The sequence below is a fragment of the Boleophthalmus pectinirostris genome, unplaced genomic scaffold (genome assembly GCF_026225935.1).
Source record: "Boleophthalmus pectinirostris isolate CB_2022bp ecotype Guang Dong unplaced genomic scaffold, ASM2622593v1 HiC_scaffold_10, whole genome shotgun sequence".
NCBI lineage: Eukaryota > Metazoa > Chordata > Actinopteri > Gobiiformes > Gobiidae > Boleophthalmus > Boleophthalmus pectinirostris.
Window position 1 is genome coordinate 26,936,501 of NW_026570971.1, and position 17,801 is coordinate 26,954,301.

At 40.0% G+C, this 17,801-nt stretch overlaps 1 protein-coding gene and 1 pseudogene across 1 annotated transcript; one reads left to right on the forward strand and one right to left on the reverse strand.

Moving 5' to 3' along the window:
* The first annotated feature begins 5,884 nt into the window (after positions 1-5,884).
* On the forward strand, positions 5,885-16,173 carry theg (theg spermatid protein). Its single transcript, XM_020919045.1, has 6 exons — positions 5,885-5,946; positions 9,384-9,445; positions 9,525-9,582; positions 11,880-12,006; positions 12,709-12,868; positions 15,932-16,173. The coding sequence occupies exons 1-6, from the start codon at positions 5,885-5,887 to the stop codon at positions 16,171-16,173; spliced, it is 711 nt and encodes a 236-aa protein (XP_020774704.1).
* Positions 13,301-13,418, reverse strand: LOC129411459 (5S ribosomal RNA; annotated as a pseudogene).
* Positions 16,174-17,801: the final 1,628 nt, after the last annotated feature.

Genomic DNA, 17,801 nt, shown 5'->3' on the forward strand with positions numbered 1-17,801 from the left:
GTTCCGCTTGATCCACAAGTCCTACTGTCAGGTCAGCAGAAGAGCCATTAGAGATCACTGAATCTGAGACACCTACATCAGCTCCACTGGACATCCCTGCTGAGTCTGTGAGTCCAGCAGAGGGGCCTAGTGCACAAGAGCCTTATGCTGCTGAACAGCAAGTATCTCTGGATGTGTCCACACCTTCTGTCAGAAGGTGTGGACACTTGAAGCCTCAGAAGGCTTCTGAGGCTTCAACAGTGGACTCTATCGTACCAGAAGACAATACAACAGAGGTCCCGATATCTGAAGAGATGTCCGTTCCTCAAGAGGTTAATGGCAGATTTAAAGGAGTGGAGGAGACCACAAGTCCTACTGAGTCTGTACCACCAGAGGAGATCGCCGAACCTTTGGTAGACTTCAACAGCCCTCAGCTCCACAGGAAGTCTATTCTGAGTTTGAACGTTCATCAGAAGACTCTATCCCACCACAAGAGATGATTATGGTTCCTCTGGCCTCCACCCCTGAACCTTCTATAACTCCTCAGTGCTTCACTCGTGATGCTTTCACTGAAGTAGAGGATTCTCCTTCACAAGAGAAAGTTCACCTAGAGAAGACCAAACTAGATAAAATAGAATTAGAAAAAGTCCAATCTGAGGAAATCCAGCTAGAGAACATCCAAAAACTAGACAAGCTAGAACTAGAAAAGGTCCAACTAAAGGAAATTCAACTTCAGGAAATCCAATCTGAGGAAATCCAACTACAGACTATCCAAATAAAGGATGTCCAATCAGAAGAAATCCAAATACAGGAGATCCAACACAGAGAAATGCAGCTAGAGGATGTACAACCAGAGGAGATTGAACCAGCAACCTCAAACTCCAACACTGTATCCCAAGAGGTCTTCAACATACCTACAACAAAGGGCTCCAGTGAACCAGAGGAGCCATCTGAGGCAAGTGTGGGATCCAATGTAAAAACCTGCCCCAAAGCCACACACTGCATGATCAGAGCAGTGATCAAAAAACTGGTTCTAAAACTCAAGCACCTTCCTGATAATGACCAACAGGTGGCGCTTGCGCAAAGACTCCGAAATGTGGAGAACGAGATTACACTGAAAAAAAAAGGTTGCTGGATTTGCGTAAAAAAGTTATGGAAAGCTGTTGCACGCAATAAAATTATGTTTAGGCTTTGAAACTTTTTTCAAACCCCTCTACACATATTTTTCTCGGAACATGAACATCACTTTTTCATGTTGATGAAATTTGAACAAATCATGCTGAATATGCATATTTATCTTATGGTACCTTATCATGAAATTTATAAGTATGTATAATTTAATTTAATTGATCTAATTCTGTAAAAGAATACAAAAACAGTCTTTAGTTTTCCACAGTTCTATATTGTCTTAAACAGAATCAAACACACAGAGAGCACAGGGAACAGAGATACACAGTTTGGAGCTGGACAGTGTGAAGATTTATTCCAGTGAAGAAGCTCTGGTCTCTGCCTGTGGACACAGGAATAACACATGATGATCACATTCTGATGATCTACTCTGTTGTACATGTTTAAATACACTTATAGCAATTATTACTACAATAATGGACCAGAACAGAATCACAAGAACATTAGAACTGTATCTGCAGAAACAAAACTCGCCATGTGCTGCTTTTCTTTCTCTAAACACAGTAACAGGGAGGGCATCTGGTATAAAGTCCTCCTAGTGTCAACATCACCCTGTAGAAGCACGATAACTGTTTCAATAGGAAGTTCATTTTGAAAAATTTTAAAATAATTTTAGTTGGTTTACTTACTTTGTTCATCTGTGGTCTGTGTTTTGTTGGTTCTCAAACATCTTCCTTTTTTCTGAAACATCAATTATAACATTCATGAACTTCCCCACAGCTCCAGCAGAGCTCTGGATGTCACTGTTTGTAGACGACTCTGGAAGCAACACATTCAAATCTTAGTACAAGTGTCACACTCTTGTAGATGGACAGTCAAAAACAATTTGTTTCAAGCTGTCCTTACATTAACTCTAATATCAAATAAAACAACACAAACATGTTTTAACAATGACGACATTCTAGGCCGGAGAAGCACATAATAAAATCTTTGAAAAGTCTTACCTCCAGATCAGCTCTCATAATCCTCCTGCTCCACACTGCATGTCCTCTGCTCATCTAACTGTCCTGTGTCCTGTTACATTTGAATTTTCCCTCCAAAGGTTTTGGGGAGGAGAATTCCAGAGGGAGGAGCCTCACCAGAAATTATAATAAAGTCATGTTTCCTCAACCTGATTAAAACATGCAGGTCTCACATCGGCCACAATCAAGCGATGTTTGTAAGATTTAAACGTGACTTGACAGAGAAACGTAAAAAAGTGATGTTATTGTTGTCAAATTTGTTTTTGCAATTTGAGCAACCCCTCTCGGACCGTTTTTTCAGTGTATGTTACCTGAGAACAGAGAGCTTAGAGTCAAAGATTTGAAAAACATTGATAAAGCAGCTACTAAAAGTTTTTGAAAAGAGATTCTGTCTGTGTCTGCACTGTTCTTGGACAGGAACACAGATTTCTTTGAGGCCACACCTTCTTGGCCAATCCTAAAATGGCATGTGCACGTTCAGGACTGAGTAAGATGTTTAGGAGTAAAGGTCCTGTCAGCTCCATCTACTGTCTGGGCCGGTCCACTAACTGAACCATAGGACCCCCTTTTCCCCAAACCCCCAACCTCACCTCTAACCAGGCCTGCTGACAGAATTCTGGGGTCCTGCAGAAAGAAGCCTCACATGGGCCCCCCTCTAATATAAATTAATAGGAAAAGGGGCCCTGAGACCCTAGAGCCTCGGACAACAGACCCCATTGTCCCCCCATTGACTCCCCTGCCCTAGGGCCCCTCTAATATAAATTAATTGGAAGAGGGGCCCTAAAACCCTGGAGCCTCAGATAACAGACCCCTTTGTCCCCCCCTGTTGACTCCCCTATACATAACCCCCTCCCCTGTCAAGCACCTGTCACCTGCCCAGACACGTAAATTCAACTAAATTCTTAACATGACTGGATTCCTAATTTATTATGTTTAAAAGGATGGAACATGTATAAAACACTAAAATAATTTGGCACTTTTCAAATGTCATGATAAAATTACTACATCAGTTATAGTTCAATATATTGTAAATGGAACAATATTTTTTAGGGGTCAGTATTTATTTATTTCATGGAGATTTTTCTTTGTGTTGGTTGGAAATTCTTACTTATTTTTACAGCAGTATGATCAGATTTAAAACAAAAAGCACCCTCTCTGATCTGAGTCCCCACTACCTAAACCCCAGCACCTGTAGGAGCCACATTCAGCTGTGATTACAAACTGTACTGTTTCAATAGTACAAAAAATACCCTAACCATCAAATTTGATGACTTTTCCTAACTTTTGCCAAAGTACACAAAAAATATTTTAAAATGTTGTACAGGTGCTACAAATTTCAAAAAACTTGAAACTGTGAAACTGTACAGACCATGTTTGTGTGTATTTTTTTTCAATCATCTAACAAATCTAATCTGCACATGTCGTTGCTTAACTGGTCCAAGCATACAATAAAATCAATACACTTTTAAAATGTTACTTGTTACTTCACTTCTGCCTCAGGAACTCAAATCAACGCATTTAAACAGCGCTTGGGGGTTATGCGCATGTGCAGTAGGGCTAGGGAGTTCAGATCGACAGGACACTGGGCAAAAATGTGTAACTAAATTCTGCAATATTAATTGTATTTCTTTATTTTAAAAAAGTAAATAGCATTGTTTTGACAAACTGGTCAGACTGGTAAGAGTTTATGTTATGACTAAGCAATGAAAATGTGAGGTTGCCTTACAAAAAATGTCATACACAAAAACCTCTAAAATAAAAGCAATGCAGCTTTAGTCCAAGCATGAGGTAAAATTATAAATTATGTTGTATGTTTGTAATTCCAAATGAGCTTAAACGGCCAGTCAGAGTCAACCAAAGATTGTGGCTCGGGAGCTGCACAATGCCGACATCTGATTTAGTCTATTTACATCTCCAAACCTCAAAATGCTCCGTTCCAGCTTGTGATGTCAAGAAGTTGTAGTTTTTCAAGAGCTGAAGTAATCCTGACCAAGACAGCTCAAAACCTGGAAGTGGGGTCCCGAGAGCGCTCCCATGTGGTGGCACTCTGCTACTGACCACTTGACCCTAAAACACATATTTATTTTTAAAGGTACAATGCATAACAATTTTTCTATTTAGAACCACTGTCAGTGTCTAACCTGCTTTTAAATCTATGTTGTGTTCATTTAATTGCAGGTGTTTATTGGACAAATATGTCTTGGAAAAAGTGCATTTTTGCCTCTCCACAGATCTGACCTGTTTGTGTTACCTGCTTGTTTGAAGTTTAATGTCAGACTATGGAACATTCTAAAAGCAATAACATCTCTGTGGAGATAAGCAGGTGACAGGCCCTCCCCAGAAAACCTATAGTGCACCTATCTTATTAAGGAGATAGACAAATTGTTCAATGTTTTTCATAATTTTGTTTTTAAAGGTCCTATGTAATGTAAAATTCACTCTTGTGAGTTTTAAGCCATCTTACAATGTTGTTACCTCCTCAAAAATATGCCTGGAGTTGTGTTTTGTTCCTTTTGCACATGTTTGTGTAATCCTTTATTTTTAGTCTGTCTACAATCCCAAATCTTAAAATGCTCTGTTACACCTTGTGATGTCATGAAGGGGAAGATTTCAAGTTACCACATTTTACCTTTTGTTTAGTAGTAGTAGATTGGCACTACAAGGGCTGAAATGATCTAATGATTCTAGTGAAGCTGTATGGAATTTACAAACACAGTAGAGCACTTCCTGTATTACCACATGACATCACAAGGTGGAGCAGAGCGTTTTCAGTGTTAGAGAAGAAATCACTCTAAATATAAAGGGTTTGTGTGTTAAACATGTGACTTAAACAAAACATAACCCCAGGTATGTTTGTGATGAGGAAACAACATTATAACAGATCAAAAAATACTGTGATAGGGGCCCTTTAAATGTTCTGTATTGGAATTTGAAACCTATATTATACAGAGAAAGATGTAGACATACATATTTTTAGGTACACTTACATTCTTCTCCATTTTCAGTGCAAGAAACAACAGTAAAGCAAGAGCATCCTGACTACAGCTGAACAGAGATGATCTTTGGCGTCACCTGACTCCATAGCAACAGAAAGGTGTCAGTGTCTCCTCAGTGGTGTCACCGCACACATAGGTAAGAGCCCTACAGGAAATAAAATCTTCAACATAATTAATTTATTTGAATTTGAATTTGTCATTTTATGTGTTTTACTTTTATATTTTGGTTAAGGCATTTTAGATCTATATATTACTGGGTCTGGTGCATTTAGTTATTGCATGTAGTGGTGGTGGTCATTGCTTATGGACAAATATTTGGTGGTAAAATAATAGAGAAACAAGAAACAACAATTATACAATATTGTGCAATAGTCTTTAACACTTTGCATGCATGGATTTAGTGTTTTGATTACTACATAGATCAAGAGAATAGTACACATCTGAATATTTCTCTTAAAGGTGCACTGTGTAACTTTTCTGTAACTTATCTTAAAATGCATTAAATATATTTAAAAAAACAAAACAAAACAAAACAAAAAAAAACAAAAAAACACGAATTCTTACTGTGAGTGGGCTTGCAAATGTCTCTGGCCTGTAAATTCATATGTTTATAGGCATACTGTGAAACATTCTTGTCTCCATGGAGACAAGCAGGTGATGGACTCTCTAGCAGACAAGTTACACAGTGCAACTTTAATAATCCTATATATTTTCTTGCAGGAGGTGTTTTCACTATCCTTCTATGTTGGATTGGACTCCATGGCAAAACGAATCCAGCAGCTTGCTCGGCCCAAACCAAACAGACTTCAGTATCCTGACCGGTACGGACTGTCGGGGATGGTCTAATGCTGATATCTATAGAAGAATATATATATTTGTCTTTCGTTCATAAAATTCATTATGTCATCTTTATCATTTTTGTGTGGTCTTAAAGGTCCTATATTACACAAAATTGACTCAAAATTGTGAACTTTAACCTATGTTATAATTTTGTTACCTCCTCAAAAACATAACTGTGTTTTGCTTCACTCAAACAAGTGGAGTTAATATAATTAACTGAGATTCAGGAGCAGGACCACGCCCTGACCGCCCTCTCCTCCTCACCTGCGAACCACGACTCACTTCGACCACACCTCTAATTTCCAAGAAGCCTATTTGTAGCAGCCTTTCCCAGCATACCACTTTGTCTCGGCTAACTCGACAGAGCACGAGACATGGAACACGAGCTCACCATTAACCCGTCCGATTCGGATTCTGACCTGTTCGGCGCGTTGCAGCCCGCCGTCTCCTCACACTCACGGCAGTCCTACGAATTTGGTTGCCGGAGGCCGCGAGCAGGAAACATTCACGACGCTCCCCAGTTCGCTCCGAGGTCCAAGTTGTAAGATGGCGTGCCTCCTCTAGCCTTCCGAGCGCCATTTCCCCCACGCCTCCACCGCGGAGCTCTCTCTCCGAGGCGTACACCCGCCGTAATCTCCTCCGCAGACAGCGGGATCCTCGCTCTCCTCCCCGTTGTCTGCCTCTTCCTGCTCGCCACTCGCCCGACAGCAGCCGCGGGCCCACGTACGTCACAACGGTTTCAACCGCAGCCACTGCAGCCCCCTCAGAAGTCACCCGAGTTCCCGCCGCAGAGCTCGACTCGGCGCCCGCACTACACCGCGCAGGTCCCTGCGCTGCACGCTTCCCCCACAGGTGTCCCGCTGGCTTCATCCAGAAAGCGGTAAATCAGAAGCCGAATCGTGGCCGGCCTCCAAAAGGAACTGAAGAAGAAAGGCATCGTTTTCAGCTGTCAGGATAACTAATCCAAGCTGTTCGATCACTACTTCGAGCCCCGTCACCCCGGCCTCCCAGCCCTCCTCGCTCTCAACCTGGCGCACGCAGCTCCAACCGCCGACTTCATCGGCGGCCCCCAGTTTCTCAGTCTGCCTCCAGAGCACCTCCTCGCGGGAAGCATGTTGTCTCGTCCCCTGTGCCTGCTCCCATTGTGTTAGACCAACGGGTCGCCTCTCTCTCTCATCCCTGTCTGTGCAGGCTGCACTAAATCCCCATGCACACACATCTGATACCCCCATCCCTCCTGTATATTCTCTTATTCCAGCCATTACCAGTCAGATGGCTTCTTGTGCTCCACCCGTCACCTGTCATCACCATTGCAGCTTCAACAATCTCTTTGGCAGCACCCATGGCCCCGTAGGCCCTACAAGCTGCAGAGCACTCTTATCATCTATCAGGGAGGAAGGATGATCTGCAATAATTGTAACTATTAGTTCAATTTCTGGTCAGTGGTTTCAGTGAGGATTTTCACCCTGGCATCAAAGTTCTGCCAGTCACTACACAATTGTGTAGAAACCCCCAGCCCATGCTTGCAGATACCGCCGCTGTGGACAACCTTCTGGTGAAGGAAGTTGCTGAAGGGTTCATAATTGGCCCATTCAAACATCCTCCTCTCGAGACTTCTGCATCAGCCCCATCGGCATTGCTACACGCAAGCACACTGTAAAGAAATGTCTCATTATCAACCTATCCTCCCCTCACGACACAGTTGTTCCCAGAATCAGCAGTCTCATTCCCACAGTTTTTTTCCATGCAGTACGCCACCATCAATCACGAAATCTCTCACTCGCTCTCTCAATCACCAGCGCCTTCAAGGTCCTGCCCAGCCACCCAGATTTCTGGCACTACTTTTGTGTCTTCTGGATAGGGTTTTATTACCTGACGTTCGGCTCCCGCAGCAGACTTAGAATCTTTGACTCCTCTCTGTGTGAAGCCTTGTGTTGTTCACTTCAACAACTTTAAACTCCCGTATGTCTTACACCACCTAGACTACGTCCTGGTCATGACTCCCTACACTACACTATCCGCATCATTCCTCGTGGCAAACCCTTTCTTTCACATCTCCTCAGGAAAGCCGCATCTGTGAAATCCCTTCACAATATTATACCGCCGTACGAAGTTCGCTGGTCCGACATGCGCCTATGGAAGCATTTTCTGGACTCCTGGAATGGTGTCTTCCTCTACAATGAATTTGTATCTTTTCCTGTAGACATCCAGCTTTTCACTGACACTCTGTCGCTCTGTCCAGGTGGTTTGCTTCCACGTGGCCCCCCCAGGTTCCTCTCTCAGACCAGCCAACAGCTCTCCGCCTTGTTTGAACTATACCCATCATTATTGTAGCCATTCTTTGGGGGCACAAGTGGTCTAGTAGGTGCATTCTTATCCATTCCAACAGCGATGCCGTGGCCCACATCATCAAGGGAAGCTCTTGCTCCCTCACGATCGCCTAGTTCCTTCGAAAACTTACCTTCGTGTTCGCTCAGAACCAGCTTGTCACCCGCGCCTCTTATATTCCAGGTTACTTAAACTCCATTGCTGATTCTCCTTTCGATTTTCAGAAGCTCCACACTTGGTCAGTTGCGTTGCCTTCTCACATCACTCCAGAATCATGGTGGAGATGCGTCTCCACCACCCAGGCTAATCTCTCAGGAGTCAACTTCATTACAAGCTGACCTCTGACGAGGGCTGCCCATCTCTCTCTCACTGCCTCGTTTCCATGTTGATTAAAGGGCTACTTAAGTCTGAACCTCGTCTCTCTCCTAAACGCTTACCACTTCATATATCCTCTACATTTGTATTTGCACTCTTCACTCCGGATATCACTTGCCGTCCTTGGTTGTGTTCTGAATTCGCTCCTGTCCATCCACCGCAGGCTTCTGATCTTTCCGCCACCACCTAGAGTCTCAACCCAGCCATCTCCACCCCACCTCGTAGATTATCAATAAACTACTTCTTCGCTCTGTCATAGTTGGAGTTCCTTGCTAGTGAAATCCTGCATATTTAGACTGACTTCTTCTCACAAGTGGAAAATCCTGTCATCTGATGGTACAGAAAGTGCTCCACTTTGTTTTTAAACTCCATGCACCATCACTAGAATCATTGATTTCAGCACTGACATCTCCGAACCTCTGATGTAAAGGTAAAGGGTAGCTGACTTGAAAACTATCACTGCATGACATCAGAGTGGAACAGAGCATTTTGAGCTTTAGAGATGTAGACACAGTAATAATAAGGGATTACTCAAACATGTGTGAATGAAACAGAGCTCAACTAAAATAATGTTTTTGGAGAGGTAACAGTATTATGGCACTGCTTAAAGCTCACAAGTGTCCATTCTATGTAATACTAGCCTTTTAAATACAGCTTTCCCTTTGTGTTTTTCTATCAATTTCTTTCTGCTATTCATTAATTTCTTTGTTTTAAGTCGCTCGGTTTACTGGCTCGATAAGCTGCCTCCTGAAAAGACAGGATCCACCACAAAAATTGGTACTTATTTTTCTTGTAAGCATACAGTATTTTTCTATAACCTGCATGTACTTTGCTTATGTGCCAATTTTTGTTATAGAGTTAACCCCTCGTTGGTTGGAGCTTTCCCGAAGTAAAAAGATCATCACTCAAGTCATGTAAATATCAAATCTCATGTTGCTTAAAGATGCACTGTGTAACTTTTATGGAGAGGGACCATAACCTGTTGGTTTCCACGAAGATGTAATGCTTAGATTTATTTACAAGTGTTGTTTTTGCTCAAAAATATCTTGAAAAACATTAATTCTTACTGAGAGTGGGGTCACCTCTCCACAAATCTAACCTATAATTTGGCTTGGAAGTCTCCATGGAGATTTTTAAGTTTATGGCCATACTGTGTAATATTCTAGACACATCTCCATGGAGACAAGCAGATGATGGAAACCTCCACCAGACAAGTTACACAATGTATCTGTAAAAGTATAGTATGTATTTTTTATTTGCCCCAAAATAGACTAAAATAAAGCATGGTTTTCAATATAATCTAGTTTCTCACTTGGAGAAACTAGAAAAACATGCATCCTAACTCAGAGCGGGCTTGGACCTCCACAAACCTGACTTATTTGGTCTAATCCTGTTTGTTTCCATGGAAATGTTCCTTTAGGTTTTATGTCATGTTGTAGAATATTACAACTATCTATCTCCATGAAGATGATCTGAAGTGTGGTTTTAACTTTCTATTTTTGTAACATGCTACCTCCAAAAGATCACATACTATCATAAATATAAATATTACGTACTGATCACTGTTTCGTAACATTTAGCTTAATCATCCATCTTTGCCACTTCCTTCCTTCATAACCAACTCAGCATTTGCATGGCTTGCCATTTTTATTTTTGTGCAGTAAAGATATCATACTACATACTTGGTTGATTTCCTTTTTCCTGCTCAGAAATAGATTGCACAGTCACATTTACTCAAGTACATTTACAAGACTGGATCACTTTTTAAATAATATTTTATTCTCTGAATGGTTTTCAGACTTTATATACTGTATGCACTCTTGTTTAGTGCAATGGTTTTAGAGTAAACATTTTTAATTACTCTGCCCTCTAAGTACTCTAGTAGACAATGATTTCACACACCTTACCTAATTTTTACCTAATTTTTGTTTCATTCACACGTTATCCTGCATTAGGCTGTCTACATCTCCAAAGCTCAAAATGCGCTGTTCCACCTTGTGATGTACTATGGTAGTTTTCAGGTATGTAGTTAACAGCTACCTTTTGTTCGGTAGAGGTGGGCAATTCCAGGGCTGAAATCATCCAAATGATTCTAGTGTATGGAGTTTAAAAACACAGTGGTGCACTTTCTGTATTACTGCATGACATCACAAGGTGGAACAAAGTGTTTTGAGAGAACTCTTAAGCTTAAATATACGGAGTCTGTGTGTTAAACGTGCAAATGAAACAAAACGCACAGGAATGTTTTTTGATGAGAAAACATTTTTATAACCTAGATCATACAGCATAATATGGACCATTTTAAAATCATAAATCAGACATTTCCTTCTATAAGTACTAAGTATGATTTTAAATTTCTATTTCCAAGGAAGTTATGCAGTAATCCTTTAAGAAGTGGTAATCCCAAATACTTTTTAACATGTGCTTGATTAGATATAATTGGTCTAATTTGCATAACTGTCAGTGGAATTTTGGCCCGGTCTATGGTTAACCTGGGCATAGCCACAGTAATCAAAAAGTGACTCGAACTTGAATATCTTCTCTGTCAACACAAATTAATGAACTGTCATTAATTTGTGTTGACAGAGAAGATGTTAAAGTTGTCTCACAATATTAAAAGGTTCATATTACTCACAAAATTGACTCTTGTGAGCTTTGACCCATGTTATAATATTATTATCTCCTCAAAAACATTCACACATGTTTGAGCAATCCTTTATTATTAGTCTGTCGACATCTCCAAAGCTTAAAATGCAATATTCCACCTTGTGATGTCATGTAGTCTTAGCTTTCAAGTTAGCAGCTAACTTTTACCTTTCATTCAGTATAGAGATGGGCAGGGTTGAAATTATCCAAATTATTCTAGTGAAGGTGTATGAAGTTTAAAAGCACAGTGGAGCATATATTTACCACTTGACATCACAAGGTGGAACAGGGTGTTTTCAGTTTGAGAGAAGAACTCAGGCCAAATACAGGGTTTTGTGTTAAACATGTATGAATGAAAACAAACACAACTTACAACTCGAGGTATGTTTTTGATGGAAAACTACATTATATTAGAGATCAAAAAACAGAGTAATATGGGCCCTTTAAAAATACCCATAGAATACTTATATGATGAGAAGTGAAAAAATCTCCTGGGACCTGTTCTCCGTTTGAAATTATGACCACTCAGATTCCTGTAATATTAATATACACTCTTATTTCTCAGAATGAGTCCTGAGTGGAAAGTGAGTGAGTGGGCTTTGAAGGCTGTACCATCCCAACGCCTGTGTCGTCTGGCTCTCCCACGGCTACCTGCAGAGGAGTGGCAGCCAGAGCGCCCTCTGCTGGTCCCTGTAAGTACTGCATTGCAAGATAGGGTCAATTATGCCAACACCAGACAAAATGGGTCAGAGAATGAACTACTGAGTAGAATTTGGTATGAAATGTGGGCAGAGATGAGATGATTTATCCCCAACTGATAGATACTAGTGCACTTGATTTGATGCTGGCAGATTTAAAGTAAACACGATTCAATCATATATTAAATCTTGTGGGTAGAGCACATGTTACGCCAGTTACCTTTAAAACTGATCTTTGTCATTTTTGTCCTAGAAGAGAGTCTGCCACGTATGGACCTGTAAGCTGTTAAAGTTGTATAACTTAATGGAGATTTGTAGGTGAAACCATCAGGCCAAGTTAGATCTGTGGAGAGGAGACCTAACTCACAGTAAAGGAGTGCATATTTTTAATTAATATAAATGTAAGACAAATCAGTTTAAAGCCATACCGTGCAACATTTTGGCAAACCAACAACAACACCTCTTTAGATTAGAGACAAGAAGGTAGCAGACCCTCCACCAGAATAGTGTACAGTGTAAAGTCTGTATTGGACCAAAATTTAAGGTAAATTTGTCAAATGTGAATCACACATAGAAGGAGACACAGGAGGCAGTCGACCTCACTGAACCGTTAAAAACTCCCATCCATCAGTAATGGCACACACAATACAAATCATCTTGTCACATAGGAGCATTTTATCTTCTCTGTTTTTTCAGTTGAGCAAAGCAACACAGACAGCTGTAGCCACCGCCCGTATCTGTCAGCTCGCTCAACCAAAGAGGAGGTCCAGAGATGAAGGTTCTGCTCCCAGGACCAGAGCTGCCCCTCGCTCCCAGGGCTCCAGCAGGGCCTCTGCACACATAGAGCTGCTTGCCAGTGAGTAAGGACATACTATTATTATTATTATTATTACATCACATTATTGTTGTTGTTATTGATTTTTAAGTGAACTATTTAGTTTGACACAATTTCTGAAACTTTATTCAAAAATATTTAATGTAAGTAAGTCTTTATTTATATAGCACTTTTCACAGACATATGTCACAAAGACACTTTTCACAGCATTTATAGATTCATTATTCTTTTTCTCCACACCTGGTGATAAGCTGCTATTGTAGCCACAACTGCCCTGGGGCAGACTGACAGAAGCACAGCTGCCATGCCAATCGGCGCCCTCTGTCCCTCTGTCCCTCCGACCACCACCATCACTCACACACACACACACACCACTTTCATACTAGGCAATGTCGGTGAAGTGTCTTGCCTAAGGACACAACGACAGTTTTGTGGTTTTTTGTGACTGGAGCCCCACTGTGGCACCTGATTTTCCCAGTGGTCTCCCATCCAAGTACTAACCAGGCCCAGCCTTGCTTAGCTTTTGAGATCTGATGGGATCAGGCTTTGACAAGCCGGTATGGCCACCATGTGGACAAGGTGTATTGTGTCACATTATTTCATCCAGTTCTCTCATGCTGATTTTTGCTTTATGTGAATCTGCTTAAATATTTATATTTAGAGTCAACATCTCAGTGTGTTTAAAGGGTTCATATTACACTATTTTCTTTATCAAAAACATTCCTGGAGTTGTGTTTTGTGTCATTCACACATGTTTAAAACACAAACCCTGCATATTTAAGCTGAGTTCTTCTCTCAAACAGAAAACACTCAACACACACTACAAGAAGTGCTCCACTGTGTTTTTAAACTCCATACACCTTCACTAGAATCATTTGAGTAATTTCAGCCTTGGAATTGCCAATCTCTGCTGTACGAAAGGTAAAAGGTCCATGTCATGTCATCGCTTCATGACATCACAAGGTAGAACAGGGAATTTTTAGCTTTGGTAGACAGATTAATAATAAAGGGGTACTTAAACATTTGTGAATGAAACAAAACACAACTCCAGGTATGTCTTTGGTAAAAGCATTATAACATGGCTCACATGAGTAGATTTTCCATAATATAGGACCTTTTAAAGTTACACTTAAAGTTTTGTATCCTTATAGTATGTTTTTCTTGTTGTGAAGAGAGTTTTATTTATTTGTTATTTTTCTACCTTATTTTTCAAAAGCTAGAATTTACATTTTTATTTTGTGGTTAAATTTTGTGTTTGTGGGTGTTCAGTTGAGTTCATGCCAATGTTACCTGTGTTTTTACTACATGTGTGTTGGGTTTTACATTGTTAACCTTGCAACACCTCAATTACTTACCTTGAATCTTGTTTTGCATAACTTAAGCTGTGTTGTAAATCCAAGTAAACCACATTTCTTTTATCTTTGTTACTACCTCCGCCACCTGTCCGCCACTCCCAGCCAATCACAGCCCACAACATTTCCCTCTCAACTAATCACCAGGCACCGGGTTTTTTACCCCCCTCCCCCTTGCACGAACCCACTCACCTGTCCCATCCCTCTCCACTGGACTTAAGGATAATATTTTCCCTAACAAATTTTTCATTATCTTCTCTTATCTCCTCCTTCCATTCTAGTCATGGTTCTCTTTTGTGTGTTTACGCCTTACCTTGTCTGTTGAAATTTACATATCAAATAAGTAGTTGTGTAAGATGTTTCTTTCTATAGGAGTTAGTATAAGGGTTGCTGAGATCTTCCACGGGGGTGCTCACATAACATTGTATTTAGAGCCGTTTAACAAGCATGCCACACGTCTTTATTTTCTCATTGTTCTGTACCAATTTTAATTCAGTTTGAACTATGTAGTATGAAATCAGATACCATTTGACAGTAAAACCAGTATCGAAACTAGAAACTCATTTGAGCACTTATCGGTACTAAAAAAGTCACATTCACAGGACGGAAATGAACCTGTCCTGAATAGCTTTAGAGTGGTGTTGAGCTGTATCAGAACAAGTATAAAACCACATAGACTTGTTTACGTCCATGCATCACTGTTAAACCTACCTGGACCACTGAGGGATTATACAGATATAAGGTCATATGGTAATGTTAAGGAAAGTAGTACTATGATTTAATGTTGAAAATCACATTTTATTGTCAAAAAAAGTGCATTTTTAATTATCATCAGTATTGACAACACTACCATTTATTGATTCATAAACCCAAACTTGGAACTTTGTGTTTAATTGTAGTCTTGTTTAGAACAACAATGCTAACATTTTTAAATGAGATTCGTTTCCTGTGAAGAAGGTTTTGGTTTAGTCCATTCCTGGTTCCTGTATTTGGAAATTCATATAATGTATTGTTGTTGTTGTTTTCTTTTATTTATATTATTATTATTAAGAAAGAAAGGGCACATAAACAGGCTATAAAATGTTAAAAGGCAGGGTGACCACAAATGAATAACAAAAGGTTGACTGGCCCAGCCCTGAATGTGAGTCAAGAAAAAGTAGCTTAATAATCATATTTTAATTAATTAGATATAATTATAAACTTTTACAGGTTGTAAATTACCTTGTCTTGTGGTGTTGGATCATGAATGTCATTGTGAATGTTTTGAAGGGCCCATATTACACTATTTTCTGATTTGTTTCATTTTGTTTCCTCATCACAGTCATAACTGGAGTTGTTTTGTTTCATTCTAACATGTTTAACACACAAACCCTGCATGTTAAGGCTGAGTTCATTTCACAAATCGAAAACATTCTGTTCTCATGTGTTAAGACAGGAAGTGTTCCACTAAAGGTAAAAGGTAGCTGTTAACTTGAAAACTACTACTTCATGACATCACAAGGTGAAACAGAGCATATGGAGATGCAGACAGACTACTAATGCAGGATTACTCAAAAGTATGAATGTAACAAAACACAACTCTGGGTATGTTTTTAATGCAGTAATAGCATTATAACATGGTTAAAAGCTCACAACATTAAATTTTGCATAACATAGGACCTTTAAGCACACATGAGGACATACTGTATATGTAACATCTGACTCATTTTCCTTCTTTCTTATCTAATTTTAGCCCCAAAACAAAACCACCCAAAGTTTGAGGGGGAGCGTGAGGTCTGCTGGCCCATCTCCAGATCTGCCCAGAAAGCAGTAGCCAGTCCCAGGGTCCAGGAGCTGTCCAACCCCAAAGAGAGGAAGTCTTTGTATGAAGGATACAACCCGTACATCATCAGCCGAGCAGCAAGATCAGCCTGTCCCTCTGCACGCATTCGCCAGCTCAGTCTGCCTCTGCCCAGAAAATGTAGTTCCCAATAGCATTCACATTCTGCATTTTGATTTGATGATTACATAATCTTTCTATGCTTTCCCTGTTCTGTACCAATTTAAATTCAGTTTGCACCATGTTGTAGAGATGTCAAAAGTATTGAAAATTATATATTTATTGATACAAAAACTAGTATTGAAACTCGATACAGGACAATGTATTATGGGGCCATCACCTGCTTGTTCCCTTTCTATTGACAGCAATCATGTCTTTGGAGTTGAGTAATGGCACCACTTTCTGCGGTTATTGTGTAAAAATGACTACGACTATTTATACTAACAGAGAAGACTTTTAACTTGTTTTTAAACTCCGTACACCTTCACTCCAATAATTTGGATGCTTTCAGACCTGGATTTGCCACTGTTCTGAACAAAGGGTGAAAAGTAGCTGTTAACTTGAAAATAACCACTACTGACATCACAAGGTGGAACGGAGCATTTGCGCAACTGTTTATTATTAGTCTGTCACATCTCCAAAGCTCCAAACACATGTGAATGAAACAAAACACAACTCCAGGTATGTTTCTGAGGAGGTAACAACATAACATGGCTTAAAGCTCACATAAAGCTCAATTTTGCATAATTACTTAGTTGAGAAGACTGAAAACTAAAAAGTTCAAAAACTGAACTCTTAATGTGAACAAAACAATTCTCAACAACTTTTATTGTTCTTCTATCGAAAGTTTGCTTACTTTTTCTTTCATTTGCTGGTTTCAGTCCCTGTCCTTGAAGGATAAAAACATACTGCAGAGCATTGTTAAAAGCTCCCCAAAAATGACAGGTGTCAAATTGAGAGAGCTGCATTCTCTGTGGAAGGAGCAGGTGCTGAGCAAAGTGAAGTGTCTCATAGCTCAGCCCCTTCATCCTCGGGCTCCTAACTTTGTCATGATGTCTTCAGGGCATCAGCTTTGTGCGCTGGTGTGAAAGACAAACCGTTTCTCTAATTCTTTTGTGGCCTCTGCTTTTAAATTGCTCAAGTCTGATGGTAGTGGCTTTTGAAGTTTTGCACTGTAATATATAATCAAATATATATTGTTGTACTAACGGACAGACACTTTGTGTGTTTGTGTGTTGTGTGTGTGTGTGTGTGTGTGGACTGCTCTGAGAATGCTGCAAATGAAATGCCCTCTGGGACCAATAAAGTTTTCTGAATCTTGCAGCACATGCTTGTGAGGTCATTTAAATGCTTTACTGTAAAACATTCCTGATAAAGCAATATTATCTCCATGGAGACAGCCAAGTGGTTACATATACATCTCGAATGTACCCAATTGGGCATACAACTTATAGCTTTTGAAGTTTTTGTTTTTACTATTATTAGTATGATGAGGGTGACCAGATTTTTTAAATTAATAATAAATAATAATTTTCAAAACTGGTACTCACTTGTGAGTCAGTATATAATGTAAGGGGTTTATGTGGATGCATAATTTTTGCCTTGTGCTTATTTTTAAGCATGTTTTTTCTGTATGTTGGCTAAACACATGACAATATATTTCCCCCTTTACTGCTGAAATAAGGTCACCTGGGGCGGTTCTTGTATAAGACTGTTGTGACAAAGCACACAGGGTTGAAAACTGGGACTGTAATGGGTAAATAGAGAAGTTTGGTCACAGTAT

Excerpts from the sequence above, each read along its gene's own strand:
- theg (XM_020919045.1), top strand. The coding sequence starts at position 5,885 with ATGGCAAAACGAATCCAGCAGCTTGCTCGGCCCAAACCAAACAGACTT. Across the intron at positions 5,947-9,383 it reads AGACTTCAGTATCCTGACCG|TCGCTCGGTTTACTGGCTCG; the intron begins GTACGGACTGTC and ends CTTTGTTTTAAG. Across the intron at positions 9,583-11,879 it reads AAGATCATCACTCAAGTCAT|AATGAGTCCTGAGTGGAAAG; the intron begins GTAAATATCAAA and ends CTTATTTCTCAG.